General features: G+C 35.7%; 1 protein-coding gene across 1 annotated transcript in view; it reads right to left on the bottom strand.

The window, feature by feature from the left end:
• The window catches only part of Bard1 (BRCA1 associated RING domain 1), a 68,517-nt gene that overhangs the window by 10,418 nt on the left and 40,839 nt on the right, over positions 1-17,260 (bottom strand). Inside the window, exons 7-9 of the mRNA XM_048344175.1 lie at positions 16,333-16,441; positions 9,170-9,302; positions 8,288-8,380 (exon numbers count right to left, since the gene is read on the bottom strand). Of these exons, the coding sequence (XP_048200132.1) occupies positions 8,288-8,380; positions 9,170-9,302; positions 16,333-16,441 (335 nt within the window). The remainder of the gene's footprint in view (positions 1-8,287; positions 8,381-9,169; positions 9,303-16,332; positions 16,442-17,260) is intronic.

The raw sequence follows: 17,260 nt of genomic DNA, 5'->3' as shown, positions 1-17,260 counted from the left end.
CAACTGAAGCTTATCACTTGGCAGAAACAACATAAGGAACAACTTATCTATTAGAAAGGAGATTCTTAGCCTACATATATTCCTGATCATGTCTACCATTTCTTATAAGATTCCCTTTTGTCCACAGATCTTATTACTTTTATATATATCGGTGAGCAGTCTAATTCCCAGGGTACTATTTAACTCAAAGTCATTAACTCAAACTCATTAAGGTAGCTCTGGCCATGTTAGCAAAACAGGGAATCTTTGCATGCTAATGCAGCTTGTGAATTTCTGAGCTAGAACAAATTTTTAAAAAGAAACTAGTACTACTTAAAAAGGTATTCCTTTATTCTAAATCACCAGCCAAAACACTTGCCTTTACTGCAAAAAAAGTATATACATCAATGGATATGTATTTTCATTTTAGATGCACATGCCAATTGATGTTCATGGATTTTTTTATTAAGCTTAGACATTTTTCTAGTTTTAGGGGGGAAAAAAGAGAAGTATACAAACAAGAAGGAAAAGGGTATTCCTAAATCCACAGCCATACAAATTGCTTAGTGAATGCTATGAAGACAAAGCTGCAAAATGAAGACCTTTTAAAGTGATCAAAGGTGGAGATCATCCTGTACAGAGGCCCGCCCACAGAATTTCTTTACTCCCCTCAAAAGCTAGAGCAGTATGTTAAAAAAATTGTCTCTGTGCATCTGTAACTCAAACAGCACTCTTAATTAACAGCACAAAACACACAACACACAGACACACACACACACACACACACACAAAATCATAGGGGCCAGGTGTGCTAGAGGCATGCCTGTAATCCCAGGAAATCAGGAGGACAATCTCTGTGTGAGGTCATCTGGGCAGAGGTAGTGTCAAGACTCTGAGACAAATAAAAATAAAAGGTCTGGAGAAATGATTCATATGATAGAATACTTGTATAGCAAGCATTAGGCCCCAAGTCCAATCTCCAGTGCCAAGAAAATGATAGGAGTATTTCAGCAAAGTAAGTACCAGTAATTTTCTCTTCTGACTCTGTTAAAAATAAACACTCAGGTTGTAAAAGCAAGAGTCTGTTGGAAAATGTTATATATTAGACTTTTTAGACAAGGAGACTGTGATAGCAGTAAAGACACAAGATTCTGACAACAAAAACAATGGAAAAATAACAATTTTCCTAGGAAATGAAGGCTGACATGTAAAGTTAAAAGCTAAATATTCCATTCCTGATATCCTAACTATCAACTTTAGGATATTATAAAAATTATTGTGATATAGTAGTTCTGTAAAAAACAATATTTAGCATTTATTATACTTAGAAGATATACAGAAGCTAGAAATTCTATCACAAACATATACTACTATATTATAACATTTTCTTAAGCAAAACTTGGGTATTGATTTTGACACCTTGTATCAAAAGTCTATTTACAGGGGCTGGGAATATGGCATAGTGGCAAGAGTGCTTGCCTGGTATCATGAAGCTCTGGGTTCGATTCCCCAGCACCCAGAAAATGGCCAGAAGTGGCGCTGTGGCTCAAGTGGCAGAATGCTAGCCTTGAGCAAAAAGAAGCCAGGGACAGTGCTCAGGCCTTGAGTCCAAGGCCCAGGACTGGCAAAAAAAAAAAGTCTATTTACAGATGTAAAGACCAAACACAGTCTAACGTTCAAAAATTCCCATACCTGGATACTATAGATACTGGTATTAGAACTAGGGAAGGGAAAGGGAATATCTAAATTGAGAGACAAAGGATAAAAAGACAAATGACTCTAAAAGCAATACTTACAAAACCATTTGGTGTAAACCAACTGAACAACTCATGGGGGGGAGAGGGAAAGGGGGAGGGGGAGGGGGGAAATGAGGGAGGAGGTAATATATTGTACAAGAAATGTATCCACTGCCTTACGTATGAAACTGTAACCCCTCTGTACAACACTTTGACAATAAATAAGTAATTATTCAGAAAAAAAACCCCAGGGTCAATGTTCCTTTTCAACTCTTCAAGTATTTATATAAATATTAAGACAATGACTATAATATATTTTCTAGGTTTGCATTACAAATATCAAACATCTTGCATGTCAGGTGGTAGACATATACCTATGCAGGATCTAATTTTTTTTTTTAAGATCAAAGCCCTTAGCTGTCTAATTCTTTGGGAAAGACTAAAAAGACAATGTATTTTTCTGATATTAGACACTGACATTTTGACTTTGTTTTACAGAACAAGAGTTTAGTCTAACAGGCATAAACTGTATACAAAACCATGAAAAACCAAATTGGTCACTTCAGTAACCCACCAACCTATTTATTTTCTTTTGTTTTTCCCCATGTACATTTACACATTTATATGTTGTTAAAAGTAAAGGTATTATTTTTAAGTTTTAAACTGAAACACTTTTGTACTTTAATCTCATATAAAAGTAGGGGGCTATTGTTAGAAAATATTTTTAAGCATTTACTTTCCTAATATTTAAGTTATTTCTCCTACTTCTTCCTATTTGACCTAACAGCACAAACTGGGCACTCACATTTATATTCCTAACTTGTGGGGATGCTGAGTCTGAAAGTATCACAGTTCAAGTCCAACATAAGGAAAAAAGCTAAAAGAAAAATGCCTTCTAAATTGAGAGTCCGGTACAGTGGTGTGTGCCTGTTAACAGGGAATTAGGATAAGCACAGTTATTTCACACCTGCTCTGGTAACAAAGTCACTGAAAGCTGGGTGTGGTAATGTACCCATCATCCAGCTTATGTGAAGAAGCCTACTATATGTGAATCATGGTCCAGGCCCAAATAGGCAGGAAGCCCCTAACTCAAAAATAACCAGCATGGAGATTTCTCTCTACATTAACCCTGTTATAATAAAATAAATCGGTTAACATTTTTAAAAAGAAGAGAAGGCTCCCTGAGCCTAGGAGCTAAGAGTAGCCATGCTCAGGAGTTTCTAGGTGGGAGTATGTGAGAGGTGGGATTATGCAGCTGTTAGGGGGTCTGGCTCTGCCTTGTGCAAACTGGGCTGTTGGCTCACTATAAGGATTTGCCCCACTCGGTATGCTCGGGGCCTCTCTGTGGCCTCTCTGTGGCCTGGCTCTAGGTGGTTCCCACAAAGAAGGGTAGTGATAGAGAAGGACAAGGTGCTGACCTGAGAATACTTCAATGTTCACAAACATATATATGGAGGAGGATTTAACAAGAGTGCCACTGAGGCACTGAAACAGATGCAAAAATGTGGCATGAAGAAGATGGGAACTCAGGTAGTGTGCATCAATACCAGGCTTGTCAAAGTTGTCTGGCATCTCGGGAATGTCCCATAGTATATCCATGAGGGATGAAAATTATCCAAATTAGCTCTATTCTTTGGTAACCTACATCCCTGTTACCACATTAAAAAAAAAATCTACAGACCATCATTGTGGATGAGAACCTCTTCATGTCAAAATTTTAAGACTGAGAAAACAAAACAAAAACACTAGGGAAATAAAGACATAGCTCAGTGGTAGATCATCTAGATAGTAAGCACAAGCTCTGAATTCAACCAGTTTTGCCAAAAAGGGGGGAAAAAAATCCCATCTGCATTACCTGTGTAAGGTAAATTCTGAACCAGAATTAAATGACCATTTTTATTCTAAAAATATGTTTGATGGAAGTCATCTGTAAGCAAATGTTGCCCAATCAAACTTACTTTATTGAAACCTTTGGTACTTCTATTTTTGATAATTACTCAAGTCTACTGAACAGAAAAAAACTACATTTGTCTTTAAAATTCCACAGCATACTTTATTATCTTCAAATAGTTGTACAAAAAGGGTCTCAATTTAATACGTCCATTTCTGTGTAAAATCATGTGTTACTCCTTCCATTAGTCTCCCTCTTCCCAATTCTAGTTCCAAACATTTTCATCAATGAATACTAAATATCATAAATGTTATTAGTCCCCCATTCTTCTCTCCATCCATCTGACTACAGTTTAGTCAGTTTGATTGTGTATATATGCATATAACCCAATGTGTACAATGTGTTTTCATATGGGTTTGTATTTCATGTTTGACTTAAACATTAGAAAATACATGCGTTTTTCTGAGTTTGAATTATTTCACTTCACATAATTTTTGTAGATACATTTACCAATAAATGTTTCAATATTATTCCTCCTGACAGATGAATAAAACTCGTGTGTATGTTTCTGTGTGTGTAAGTGAGAGAGAGAGAGAGAAAGAGAGAGAGAAACAGAGGGAGGGAGGGAGGGAGGGAGGGAGGGAGGGAGGGAGGGAAGGAGAATGAATGTTTGTATATGTGTATATCACATTTTCTTGATCCATGCTTCAGTTGTAGAGATCTGGGCTATTTCTATAACTTGGTGATTGTTACATGAGTTATATGAGTGTGCAGATACTTTTATTGTATCCTAACTTGCAATCTTCTGAATAAATACTCAAGAATGGCACTGCTAGATCATATAGCAGTTTTACTTTTAGCTTCTTAAGGAATCTCCACAGGGACTGCACTAACCTACATTGCCACCAAGGGTATATAGGGAATCGTCTCCAACACTTGTTAGTATTCTTGATGATGGTTATTCTGATTGGAGTGAGATGAAATCTCAATGGTGTTTCTATTTGCATTTCCATTATACCCAGAGATATTGAATAATTGTTCGTGTATTGATTGGCCATGAGTACCACTTCTGAGCAGTAGTAACTTGGTTATTGATTTCTAGGGGATTTAGTTACTTTGGGTTTCTTGTATATTCTAGTGATTAGAACCTTGTCAAATTTATAACTACCAAGGATCTTCTCCCATTCTATAGGTTGTCTTTTTAGCTTAGTGACTATACTTCTACTAGAGCATTTAAAAATAGCAAACATTGACCAAGAACAATGAATATGTAAGACTGATTATGAGATATAAAATATGGATACAATGGTTATATTTTGGTGTCCAGTTCTTCAAAAAAACAAAACCTTCCCTAAATAAAACCCTTATCTGGCCTATTCTCAGTTGACAGACAGAAGTCCATTGTAACACTGTCTGGCACATTGCTTTAGGTGCTGAAACTTCTAAAAATTCTACAGCTGTTATGTTATTTAAGCTTACATGAGAAAGGGGAAGAGGAAGAGATTAAAGAAAAGATGGCAGCCATCTGCTTTCCTTTCACAAAAAAGTGAGAAAAGAGGATACAGACTTAACATTTGTTACAAAAGAGGTTAAGGTAAAGGAAATTTTGAAAGCAGCATACTAAAAGAACTGGTGGGTAGAAACATCTTGAAGGCCAACTAGCATCATTAGGATGCAGTTTCATGGTGTTCACATTCCAAGAAATATATAACAGGACATACATTTCCATTCTTTCATTTTAAGCATGTTTATCAAATTTTACCCTTGTACAAACAAAGAGTGGTTATTGGTTGCCTCTAAGGAATTAGCAACAAAAGTAGGATAAAACCAGCTTTGGCTACAAATTTGGTTTCCTCCTTGAATTTTTACCTGAAATTGAAGCATTTCTACCATGGAAGTCTACCTAAGTCTATTCTAAGATATTATACATATACAAAGTATGAAAATAAGAATTATTAGTCAATTAATATAAAAATTTTAAAACAGAAACGTTGGGAGGGGAAGACAAGGTTTCCCTTATGTAGTTCAGGCTAGCCTCAGTTTATGAAATGATGGAATTATATGTGTGCTTACAAATTAAATTTAGATCCACTGGATAGACTTCTCTCATACTAATGACTTTTGTTAATTTGTGTTGTTTGTAATATAAGTCAATGATCTACAGAATAAATTTCAATTAAAATTTCTCCTGAATCTATGCAATCCCATATAAAAAGTTAAAGTTTCTTTCTTTTTTTTTTTTTCCAGAGCTGAGGAACAAACTTGAGGCCTTGCACTTGCCAGGCAGGCACACTTCTGCTGAGCTAAATCCCCAGCCCCTTAAAGTTTCTTAATAGTTAATCCATTAAAATTTTAGTCTACCAGCAAACTAATGTTTAGACTCCAAACATAAAGCCTAGTTTCACTATATCTTTCTCTTTTGGCAGTACAGGAGTTTGATCTCAAGATCTCATGCATACAAGGCTCGAATTCTATCACTCGAGCCATGCCTCGAGGTCTGCTTTGTGCTAGTTACACTGGAGATATATAGTCTAGCAGACTTTCCTGCTTTGACTAGCCTCAAACAGTGATCCTCTAGATTTTAGAATCCTGAATATTGTTGGGTTGTAGGCTTGAGCCATCAGCACCCAGCATAAATCTTCATAATTAATTCTGAAAGCTGTGGTCCACTTCATCTTTCTTTAATATAAATGGTTTTTAGAGAGTTTTGAATTGCTCTGAAACACTTTGAAATCAAACTGAGATCCTTGACATTAAGAACAAACTGTGAGAAATCTATATTAGGAAAGAAGGTACTTGAGAGTTCCTGCCGTTTTTTTATAAACCAAGTGACTTAAAGAAATTGTTTCAAACCTTGAACCTATTTCTGTTTGGAATCTATATTAGAAAATATAAAATTATAAATTCAGAAAGAGATTCCATTCATCCTACATCCAAAGGGAGTCATTGATATTAAAGGATATTATTCACTATTGTGAGAATCACCAAATAGCAAACTATTAAGTCAGAGTACATCAGTGAGTCTACGAAAATGACATGGCCAAGGCATTAAGGGACCTGAAGAAGGTAGAATGTATGGCAATGACTCATTAAACAATTATATGGAATCAAATGTCAGTTTGACATATCCTCAAGAACCAGATTCACATAAGTAATATTCACAATTTCCACATGGTTTATCTATTACTAAGACATTACTATTATAAAAATTTCTTTTTCTAATCACTAGCAAAGTTGATGGCTCAAGATGGGTACAAAAAATGTCTATAATCACAAAGCTATTTTAAGTGAGTTTTTCAAATGCTGAGATTCAGCAAAATTCATCACAAATTTGGAAAGAAAAAGCGCAAAAATACAAAGAAAATCTCTTGTCTACCCATGTAAATTGTCAATCTGTCCAATCACTTATCATGTTATTCAAACTGGTCTTAGCTAGTAACAGGCTGGTAAGAACAGACAGAATGTCATTACTAGTGACAGCCACTTAGTTGGACCCATCCCTATCAGTGAAGACTAACATCACAAGACAGATGTAGAAGCTGTGCCTAAAAAGAACATGAATATAGACTGCTGAAAGAAAGCTGTTATTTAAACCACATCATGACCAAACTACAGATTAGATTAATAATTATGATCTTGAGAAATCAAGCATTTTACCATAAAACCTTCAAAGCACAAAAGCAGAACTCAATTTTTTAAAGGAAAATTTACCCATCATTGCTTCTTAGAAATAGTTTCACTAAATGTACTCATAACTATTTTTAACTTTTCATTTTGAAATAATTATGGTCCTAGCAAGATTGCAAAGAAAAGTAAAGACAAGTCCCATTAATTTGCTCTAGTATCTAGTGTTAACAATTTATATAACATTAACACTAGAACAAAAACTGACATGGTCAAAATCCAGAGCAACAAATAAATTAATGTATAAGTACATGCAGATCTATGAAACAGTATCACATGTATAGCTTTGAGCATCGTAGTTTCCATAACAATCAAGATTCTCAATTGTATTGTCACAAAATTCCTCATATAGCCACCAACTGTTTCTAAATCAGTTAAAAAAAAAACACACCAATCCTCTACCTTCTGTTAACTACAATATCGAAAGTAGATAGTTCATCTATTGAAACTAAAAGTAAGTCTGAGAAACCAGGGTTAAGAAAAGCACACAAGCCTAACATATGAAACTGTAACCTCTCTATACATCAGTTTGATAATAAAAGTTAAAAAAAAAAAAGCACACAAATGCCAGTAGAAATGATAGAAGGCAGTTAAGAAGGTGGTGGTGTTTGACCACCCATAGAAAGAGACAGGGACAAGCTTTGAGTGGAGGCTGAGTTAACAGTTGCTATAGTAACCTCAGATCAGGTAGTAAAAGATAGTATGAATTTCCCAACAGCTGCCTAAAAATACTGAATTAGCTGAGAGAGCAAAGGGTGTTATGCAGATGATATTTTAGAAATCTTAAAGGAAAAGCAATAAACTACTTTCATTTCCCAGACTTGTCAGAGTATATTTAAAATATAAGCATATTAAATTAAAGTTGCCATTTAGCAATAATAAGGATTATTTCAAAGTACAGTGACCATCAGGAGGTAAAAAAAATTAGCATAGGTTCCATAAATCAGTAATTGCAGCACTAAACTAATCTTGTAGTTCTCCCAGCTCCAAAACTTACACTTAAACTTGAGAAGCCAGCATCCATTGAGAATCCCAAGCATACATTTCAGAGTACTTTGAGCCTCATCACCAGGAACAACGACATGTGTTACTAAGAAACAAAAAAAGCAGTAAAATAATTCTTCAATTTTCTTATCTTAGCCCGTTTATTATTTTGTGAATCTTCTTCAAAAGCAACTTTTAGGGGGCTGGGAATATGGCCTAATGGTAAAGTGCGTGCCTCGTACACATGAAGCCCTGTGTTCGATTTCTCAACACAACATATATAGAAACAGCTGGAAGTGGCACTGAGGCTCAAGTGGTAGAGTGTTAGCCTTGAGCAAAAAGAAGCCAGGGTCCTGGGCCCTGGGTCCTGCTCAGGTCCTGGGCCCTCAGCCCCAGGACTGGCAAAAAACAAAACAAAACAAAAGCAACTTTTATGGTTTATGTACCACTTCCCATAGTGTCATTCTCTAACTGGGCCATCAATGTGAAAAATCAAGACTATAAATGATATATTTAAAGTCATATTAGCAAACAAAATTCTTCTGTTATTTTGAAATTGTAATTGAAAAATTATGCCACTACACTGCACTATAATTTGTCATTAGAAAATTTGTAAACTGTTTTATTGACATATTGTTTAGTCTTAAAATATGTACAAGGCTTTAAACTTTACACTGCCAAACTACATTAAGCCTGTAAGTAGTTTATTATTGTAAAACCACTTTAGATTTATTATGAAATACAAAATATACAGCCATCCCCCAATGCTTGAAACATATATAAATTATCAAAGGAAGTTCCCCAAAGGGATTGCCTATTTAATATTTTTTTCAACAGCTAATAAATCTTTGCTTTAACAAAGAAGTTTTCCTACATATAAAATCAGAATACTCACCTGTACTGTCAAATTCAGCACATTTTTTAGCCTTCAAAATTACTGCAAGCTCACTGAGCATTTTCTGTTGTTCTGAAGAAAGCCCACTGCCAATAAGCACGAGAGGTCCATCCCTACGTGACCAGCTACTCATCTAGAAGTACAAAAGGAGATGTCACAGTGGGAAAAACACTCAAGACTGGAGGCATTAAATAGAGCTTAAAAGATAAATCAATAACTAAATAATAAAAATAAAAGACTCACTTTATTCTAGCTAATAATAATTTGCATTGATTGAATCTGCACCAAGAACATTTATGCTAATGTATTGGGCTGTCTGAAAAGTCAAAGAATATTGACAATTTGAGCAGAATACCAAAGAAAAAAAATTATCATTAAAAAAAAAATTAAGAAAAAGACAAACAAGACAATGCAAAAGTTAGATCAGACTCATGAATGGTGCTCCTGAGAAGAAAAACAGTGCTTTGACTACCAAAAACAGTTTTTCACCTTACCCTCTATACTGAGAACTCCAAAGAGACAAAAAATAAGACAGAAGGTGCCAGTGAACAACATTAAAGAGTACAAGTGAAGATTCAAAGAACTAGTAGTACAATGGCTATGAGAGTAGGCAAGAGAAATTTAATAAATAGAATTTTCATTTTAAGGCTAAGATTTATTCAGGATGCTTGGACGGGGGTAGATTCCAAGCCATAATTGGCCTGGCACATACATACAAGATGGAAAGTAATGCCCAAAGTCACAAAGGGGAAAGGAAAACAACAACAAAAGAGTTCAATTCAGAACTATAACAGTTTAACAATGTGAAACTTTTCCTCAACTATATGGGCATTAAATTAGTACTGCTAAAACAATACCTTGCAGATTTATCATAATATCTGGAAGTTCCTACTAGTGTATATATAAATAAAATCATGGAAGCCTTCTATATTATCTAACTGATGTATGCCCTATCTAATTGAATTAATGAGCCAAAAAGGTAAAATGCTATCTCCATTCTATCCTTATCTTTAGACAAAACCTATGGTTGGTTTCAAGACAGCCTTAAGGGTTCCTGTTTCTTAAGCCACACTTGAAGAAATCATCTCAATTTTGAATGTTATCTCTCATCATCTGGTATATGAAATTCCGGAAGTTTCAATATTGGCATTCATCCTTTGTCAAACCTTTCACATGTTCTTCAAACTAATCAAATTTGCAATTCTCAATCCTTTCTGTGTTCAGAAAACAAGCTGTGGAATCAGTTGATTTGATGCAGACCTTTGTCTTCCTTGCTAAATTGGACTTGTAGATGTCATTTTGGTTGGGTAGAGTGGTTTTGCTCTCTCTTCCACATCTCTACTGTTAGATACTCAGGCAAACAATGTCTCTGCTAATAAATGGAATTGTAATGGAAAGTAGCCAAAAGCTACCTGATGGAATAGAGGCAACAGTCTAGTAAAAAAGGCAAATCAACACTATTCCTTTAAAGGATAAGATGCAGAACACATCAGTATTCAAACACAGGACGTTGGGCTGTGCTATTAGGGTATATACCTACAAAGGATATCTAGACTTTTGAAACCTCTGTGGAGCACAAAGGAAATAAATAATAAAGGCATAGACACCATTGTAACTCAACAACTAGAAGGGAGAAAGCTACATAAAATATTCTCTTCACATAAGAAGTGATAAATTACAAAGTCTGACATCCTACATATATTACAGCTCAATTGTTCGCTAAATCCTAATCTCAATAACTCATTTACTCCAAATATTCAGTCTGTAAGATTTCCATAAAAAGTTGGTCTTTCTACAATAAGTCTTTATAGCACTTTAAAGTTCAGCCATCTGAATTCTTGATTCCATTAAGACTTGAGAGCAAAAGTTTTACTAGACATGATACACATTTCCACACACTTGTAATTATAATCAAATTTCTATTCATGTATATTAATCTCTAAATTACAAGATGATATAACCATGTTTAGTATAGTGTAAATATGTCATAACACGAAAATAGCTCAGGACATTTCATGGACAGTTCAGTTACACTGTAATATTAGGAAACAGTTGCTGGCCTAGGGAAGTGGCTCAACCAGTAGAGCATCTCCCTAACAAGTGTGAAGTCCTGAGTGCAAACCTAATCCTGGAGAAAAAAAAGGCTAAATCTCTGTCAGTTATGTAAATACATACCTCAGAATAGAGCATGTTACTTAATTTTTAGAACTCCAGTCTTTAGATTTTGGCTCAAAAGAAGAGTGAAAAGATATGATGTCTAAATATAGCATATAAAACTATTTGTAGCAACAGGAAAGCACTACAGTGGGTCAAGCATTTTTTTATCGTGTATATTTTTAATTTGCATAAAATTATACTTGTACAAAGGTCTCATAGTCAGGGGGTGCTATAATAAAATCTACAGCAAACAGCTGCCAAGTCATGTCTTATGTTGGGTAGGATAGAGTGGAAATGGAAGTAGATTTGATTGAGAAGAGGTCTCAGAAGCAAGAAGCTCAAGAAGTTCAAAACCGTTAGATATTATTTTGTTACTAAATAAGCTTCCATAAATAATAATTCAATGTAGTACTTTTAAATTTTATATTTTTTGCTGGCACTGGGGCTTGAACTTTGAGGCTTCATGCTCAGTTGGCTTTTTTGCTTACAGCTGGTACTCTAGTCTGGCTTACATAAGCTGGCTTTGCGCCTCAATCCTTCAGAACTCAGCCTCCGAGTATCTAGGATTATAGACATGAGCCACTGGCACCTGGTTAATTTAAGTTATTCTTCATTAATGATTTATAATGAATGTGGGTTTAAAAAACTGCAAAGAATAAAGTTGATAAACATACTGCTCAAAGGGATCACAGAGAAGACCCCAAAAACATTTCAAGCAAATAGATTTTTTTTGTTTTTTGTTTTTGTTTTTGTTTTTTGTTTTGCCATTCCTGGGCCTTGGACTCAGGGCCTGAGCACACTGTCCCTGGCTTCTTTTTGCTCAAGGCTAGCGCTCTGCCACTTGAGCCACAGTGCCACTTCTGGCCGTTTTCTATATATGTGGTGCTTGGGAATCGAACCCAGGGCTTCATGTATATGAGGCAAGCACTCTTGCCACTAGGCCATATTCCCAGCCCGCAAATAGATTTTTAATCAAGATAAGCTTGATTCAAAAATTCCAAGCCGTGCTTCCAATAGCCACTAATCTTTACTTGACATAGCAGTATCCCCTCGGTATATCACCTTTACAATAAAATAAAATTTAAAAAGAAAATAATCTTAAAGAAAAAAGAATTCTGAATGACAAGAGAAATTCAAACTCCCACTTACCTGTCATTCCTTCTCTTCTCCCCAAACACACTTCCCTGAAGCAACTACTGATTACAGCCTAGAATGCATTAACTTTAAAAGTCCCTACCTCATAACATGGAGTTCATTTCACTTAGCATCATCTTTTGTGTTCATAAGGGTATAGCTATTGGGCTCTTGTGATCCTCTGCTGTGACTAGCCTAAACCTGTGCTAATTATTCCCTATGAGGGAGACCAGAGTCCATGTTTCTTTGGGTCTGGCTCACTTTTTCCATGTTATGGAAACGACTGTTATTTCACTGTTGTAATTACTTTCAACATGTGATGTGAAACCGTAGCTTCTATTGTTGATGATCCTCTTGTATCCCCTTTCTGTGGTTGTACCTGCACTATCTCTGTATCTTATCTGAGTACGTTGGAAACCATGTATACAGGTATTAGAACTAGGAAACTGAAAGGGAATACCAAAATCAAGAGACACAGACTAAAAAAGACAAACGATTACAAAAGCAATACTTGCAAAACTGTTTAGTGTATATCTACTGAACAACTCATGGGGGGAAGGGAAGAGGGGAGGGGGCGGGAGGAATGAGGGAGGAGGTAACAGTACAAGAAATGTATCCAATGCCTAAAGTATGAAACTGTAACCGCTCTGTATATGTTTGTCAATAAAAATAAATAAATAAATAAGTCCCTACCTCAGCTACAGATCACAGGTGCTTTTTTCAGGGGTAAGCATGAACCCTACCAGGCACTCTGGGCTCACTAGCACAGTTACACACATTTACTGAGCACTCAGTACTCACCACACTGTTCTCCATGCCAAGGTCACTAAGTAAATAAAGAATCCACCCCAACACTTATATTTTAGAAGGTGATGAAAAATCAGTAAAACATTGAATGTAAGATGATCAGCAATAGGACCAGAGCAGGGAGAGGGGTGAGCAGCAATAAGAGGGTGCTACATAAAAGACAATGGTACAGTCAGACCCTGAAGGGTGTGATGAAGCAGGCTGTGGGAACATCTGGCTTCCAACTCTGTTTCTCGGAGAGAGAGAGAGCAGTGCTAATAAGAACTGCAAAGGGAGCATATTAGGTGGACTCACGACACACCAAGGCAGTCCCCATGACTGAGGAAGAGTGAAGAGGAATCTGGTACTGGTCAGGGGTGGCACATCCCAGAGTTTACACCTTAAGATGGAAAATAAACTACTTTCCAACTTACAGGTACTTGATATCTTTCCTTAGCTTTTCCTAAGCTTCTATCAACTATCAACCACTGACAGAATAAGTAAGGATACTTGTAGGCTATGCATGTCACATGACATGCACAAAATATAGCATTCTTATATCTCATAATAAAATCTTTTGTGAAGGGCATTATCATCCTTGGACTCTAAGAATATCATAAAATGATATATTTTATTCTGACACACTTAAAGTAATCCTCCAGCTTTTACATAAAAAGAGCATTGGCAAATGACAATTTAGATATGCTATGTTCTGCCAGGAGAGTTCAAGTACAAATGAATAAAGTAAGTACCAATTTACAGTTAATAAATATGGTGGAACTGAATGAGAACTGACCTAAGACTTGAGAAATTTGAGTTTGAACTGGCCCATTAAAATTATTATTTTTTTAATCACTGGTTAATAACCCTGGGCAAAGCACAACCTCTCTAGATTTCAGTTTTCTCATTTTTAAAGGAAGAAATTAAACTGCTAACTTCTAGGTTCTTTTCTAGTTCATTTCCAAAACTATAATTTGGAGCACATTTATAAAGCTGAAGTCTAAAGTAGAAGATAAAGGAATCTTAAGGTGTAAAGGTAAGTGGCCTGTGATAGTACCTATGACTGTGTCAAATGATAACTACCTCAGGCTACCTCCAAAACTTAAACAAGGACATCAATCACTACTGCTCTGCCCTTCCTAGCCTCAGCTCATAGCATGCCCTAATGTGAGCAGTTGCTAGGACACAGTGTCTTTCATATCTAATTGTATCTTCACCCCTCCCTCTGGGCCTTTCTTTTTTCTCCATCCCCAAATCACCACCTTAACTACTTCATGTCTGAACTATACTGGACATTCTCCTAGTCAGTCTCAGACTTTTCCCACCCCCCAACTATTATTCAGGGTATTCTATTTAAAACACAGCAAAGGTGCTCCTATTAGTCCAAACTAAGGAAACTGCCTCTAATATTAGGGAAGTCAAGGTTTTTTATAAGCTGGCTCCAACTTAAGTTTTCTACCCTGGATTGCACACAATAGCATACTTCGTGTCCCTTTTACATTCAATCCTATAGCTCTTCAAATTTCTCAAGAGCTTTATGACTCCTTTCCTTATGAATAGTAATTCTTTAGATTTGGATTGCCCTTCCCCTGTGCATAACCAGTGTACAGCCATATATAATGTACTCTGTACTTCAAGTCCAATTCTATTAAAGTATTTAACCTTCAAATATTGCTCCTGTCTCCAACCTCAGGAGAAGCCAATTAGTTACAACTGTCTGACTAGTTCTACTCAGTAAGACACAGGAAATGTGTGCAGAGACTCCTAGGAAAGGCTAATAACTCTTTTTCAGGTGATCACAGTCACTTGCGGGACTGTGGCAATCACACTGTAATTATTGCAGGTCATAAGTAAAGGCAGAGCTGCCAAATCACTAATGGCTAAATAAGCTAAATGCAGAGATTTTCTGAATTTGGATTCTCTTCATTTAGATAATAAAGTGTCTTTAAGCAGTTTACTATCTTAAAGGTTTCCTGTTACCATCAATCAGCATAATCAGAGAACAGGTTAAAACTCTCAACTTTAATGGCTTAGATTTAGTTACCTTGTCTGTGTAGCTCTTCCTGAACACTCTTGATGTTACCTTCAGCCTTCTCCATGGTTCTACTACACATTATGCCTTCTATTAATTTGTTATAATATGTATTAATATTTTTATACTATATTCTCTACTAAGCTCCAAGTTACTTTAGACTAGATCTTCTTTCCACTTTAGATTGTACCTCTCTCCGAAATTCCAGGCTTATATCTTGACATACAGGACTATTGCTTTTTGGAAGCAAATGGCACCACCAATTCTGTTTTCCCATACTCAGTATAAAACACATCATAATGTTTTAATTCTATCAAAATGTCATGCTTTCACGAACCCAAATATTTCTTCTCATAATCTCCAATGGTACTCTCCAAATCCAAATCAAGTTGGAATCTTTCTCAATCCTAAATCCTCTTGCTGCTTCTGCACGTCTATCCCCATAGTTGAACTTTTAAGTAGTATGAAAGCAAAGCAAAAATACATCATGCCATTCCCCCCATCGGTTTCTAATTACTCCAAGGTACTCAATGGTCTTCTCCAGCAATAATGAATCTTTCTACCCTTCAAACATGCTTGCTTCATCCAGAAGGGCCTCTGTACTGTGTTTTCCACGTGGCCACCTGGCTGCCTATGCTCAGCAAAAAGGAGATGATTTAAATCTATTCATTCAAGCCCTTCAGAAACTCCCTATTTCTATCCAACTATACTTTACAAATGTTTCTTTAAAGAACTTACATATAAGCTTACAAAATTAATTCTTTTCTATCCATTTACAGTTGAAGCCTGTCTCCTCTACCTTTTACTGTTAGGTAAGTTGCTTGACATGAGTTGTATCAGTCACATTCACTAACCTATGCATGCTGCCTACAATAGAGACCAAGGTTTCAATATGCTAATTATGCTTTTGGATCCACAGTAGCTAATACTCAGAAGTGCTTAATGATTGGTTAGTGAGTGAAAGCAATTTGCTAACAAAATTTTTCCATTATGTTTCTTTCATCACCAATTTCAATAAAATATATAAATGTCCCAAAGCTAAATTCATACTTACTACTGAGCGATAACAAGTTGAAGATGATTCATTCTCCTCTGGTAGCAGCAATACTGATTTCATATTTTCATTGTCTGTACAATCCACAGGCCGCAGACCAAATATGTTACTGGTAAAGCAAGTACAGATGGATTTAAGTGAATAAAATATGTGACTTGATTCTTAACAAAATGGATGCATGGGAGGAACATTTCTTTCAACGTCTTTAATGATACAGAATTTTAAGTAAAATAAATGAGTCAAAACTCACGTTACGTATAAGGAGCTAGAAGCAAAAGCTTCCGAATTCAATGGAGAAAAGATCTAAAATTTCAATTTGACTTCAGACCATAATAGGGAACATTTTTTTTATTAAACTTTTTTCTTTATTGTCAAAGTGTGGTACAGAGGGGTTACAGATTCATATGCAAGGCTGTGAGTACATTTCTTGTTCAACTTGTTACCTTCTCCCTCATTTTTCCCCCACCTCCCCCCCTCTGCCCCCCCACAACCAAGAGTTGTGTAGTTGATTTATACCAAAAAGTTTTGTAAGTATTGCTTTTGGCATTTGTCTTTTTATCCTTTGTCTCTCAATTTTAATGTTCCCTTTTCCCTTCCCCAGTTCTAATACCCATATATATAAACAGTATCCAGGGTATTCGGATGAGATATAGTGGCAGCAGGGATACAATCACAGGAAGGGAATACAAGAGAAACAAAACTAAACATTTTAATTGCATATTTTATAACTTACATATGAATTTGTCTATAAATTTGTATTCAAATTCATGTTTTAAATTATAGTCCTTAATGATTAATCCCTATGGGCTAGATGTTTTAAAATGTGACACAAATCATTTACTCTAACTAGTATAGTTTCTATACTATATAAACAAGTATAAAATTAGAATAATTTACAGGATAGTAATTTAGATCTATTAGAAGGAAA

Source organism: Perognathus longimembris, chromosome 4, assembly GCF_023159225.1.
Source record: "Perognathus longimembris pacificus isolate PPM17 chromosome 4, ASM2315922v1, whole genome shotgun sequence".
In the NCBI taxonomy this organism is placed as follows: domain Eukaryota; kingdom Metazoa; phylum Chordata; class Mammalia; order Rodentia; family Heteromyidae; genus Perognathus; species Perognathus longimembris.
This window is presented reverse-complemented; position numbering and strand designations above follow the sequence as displayed.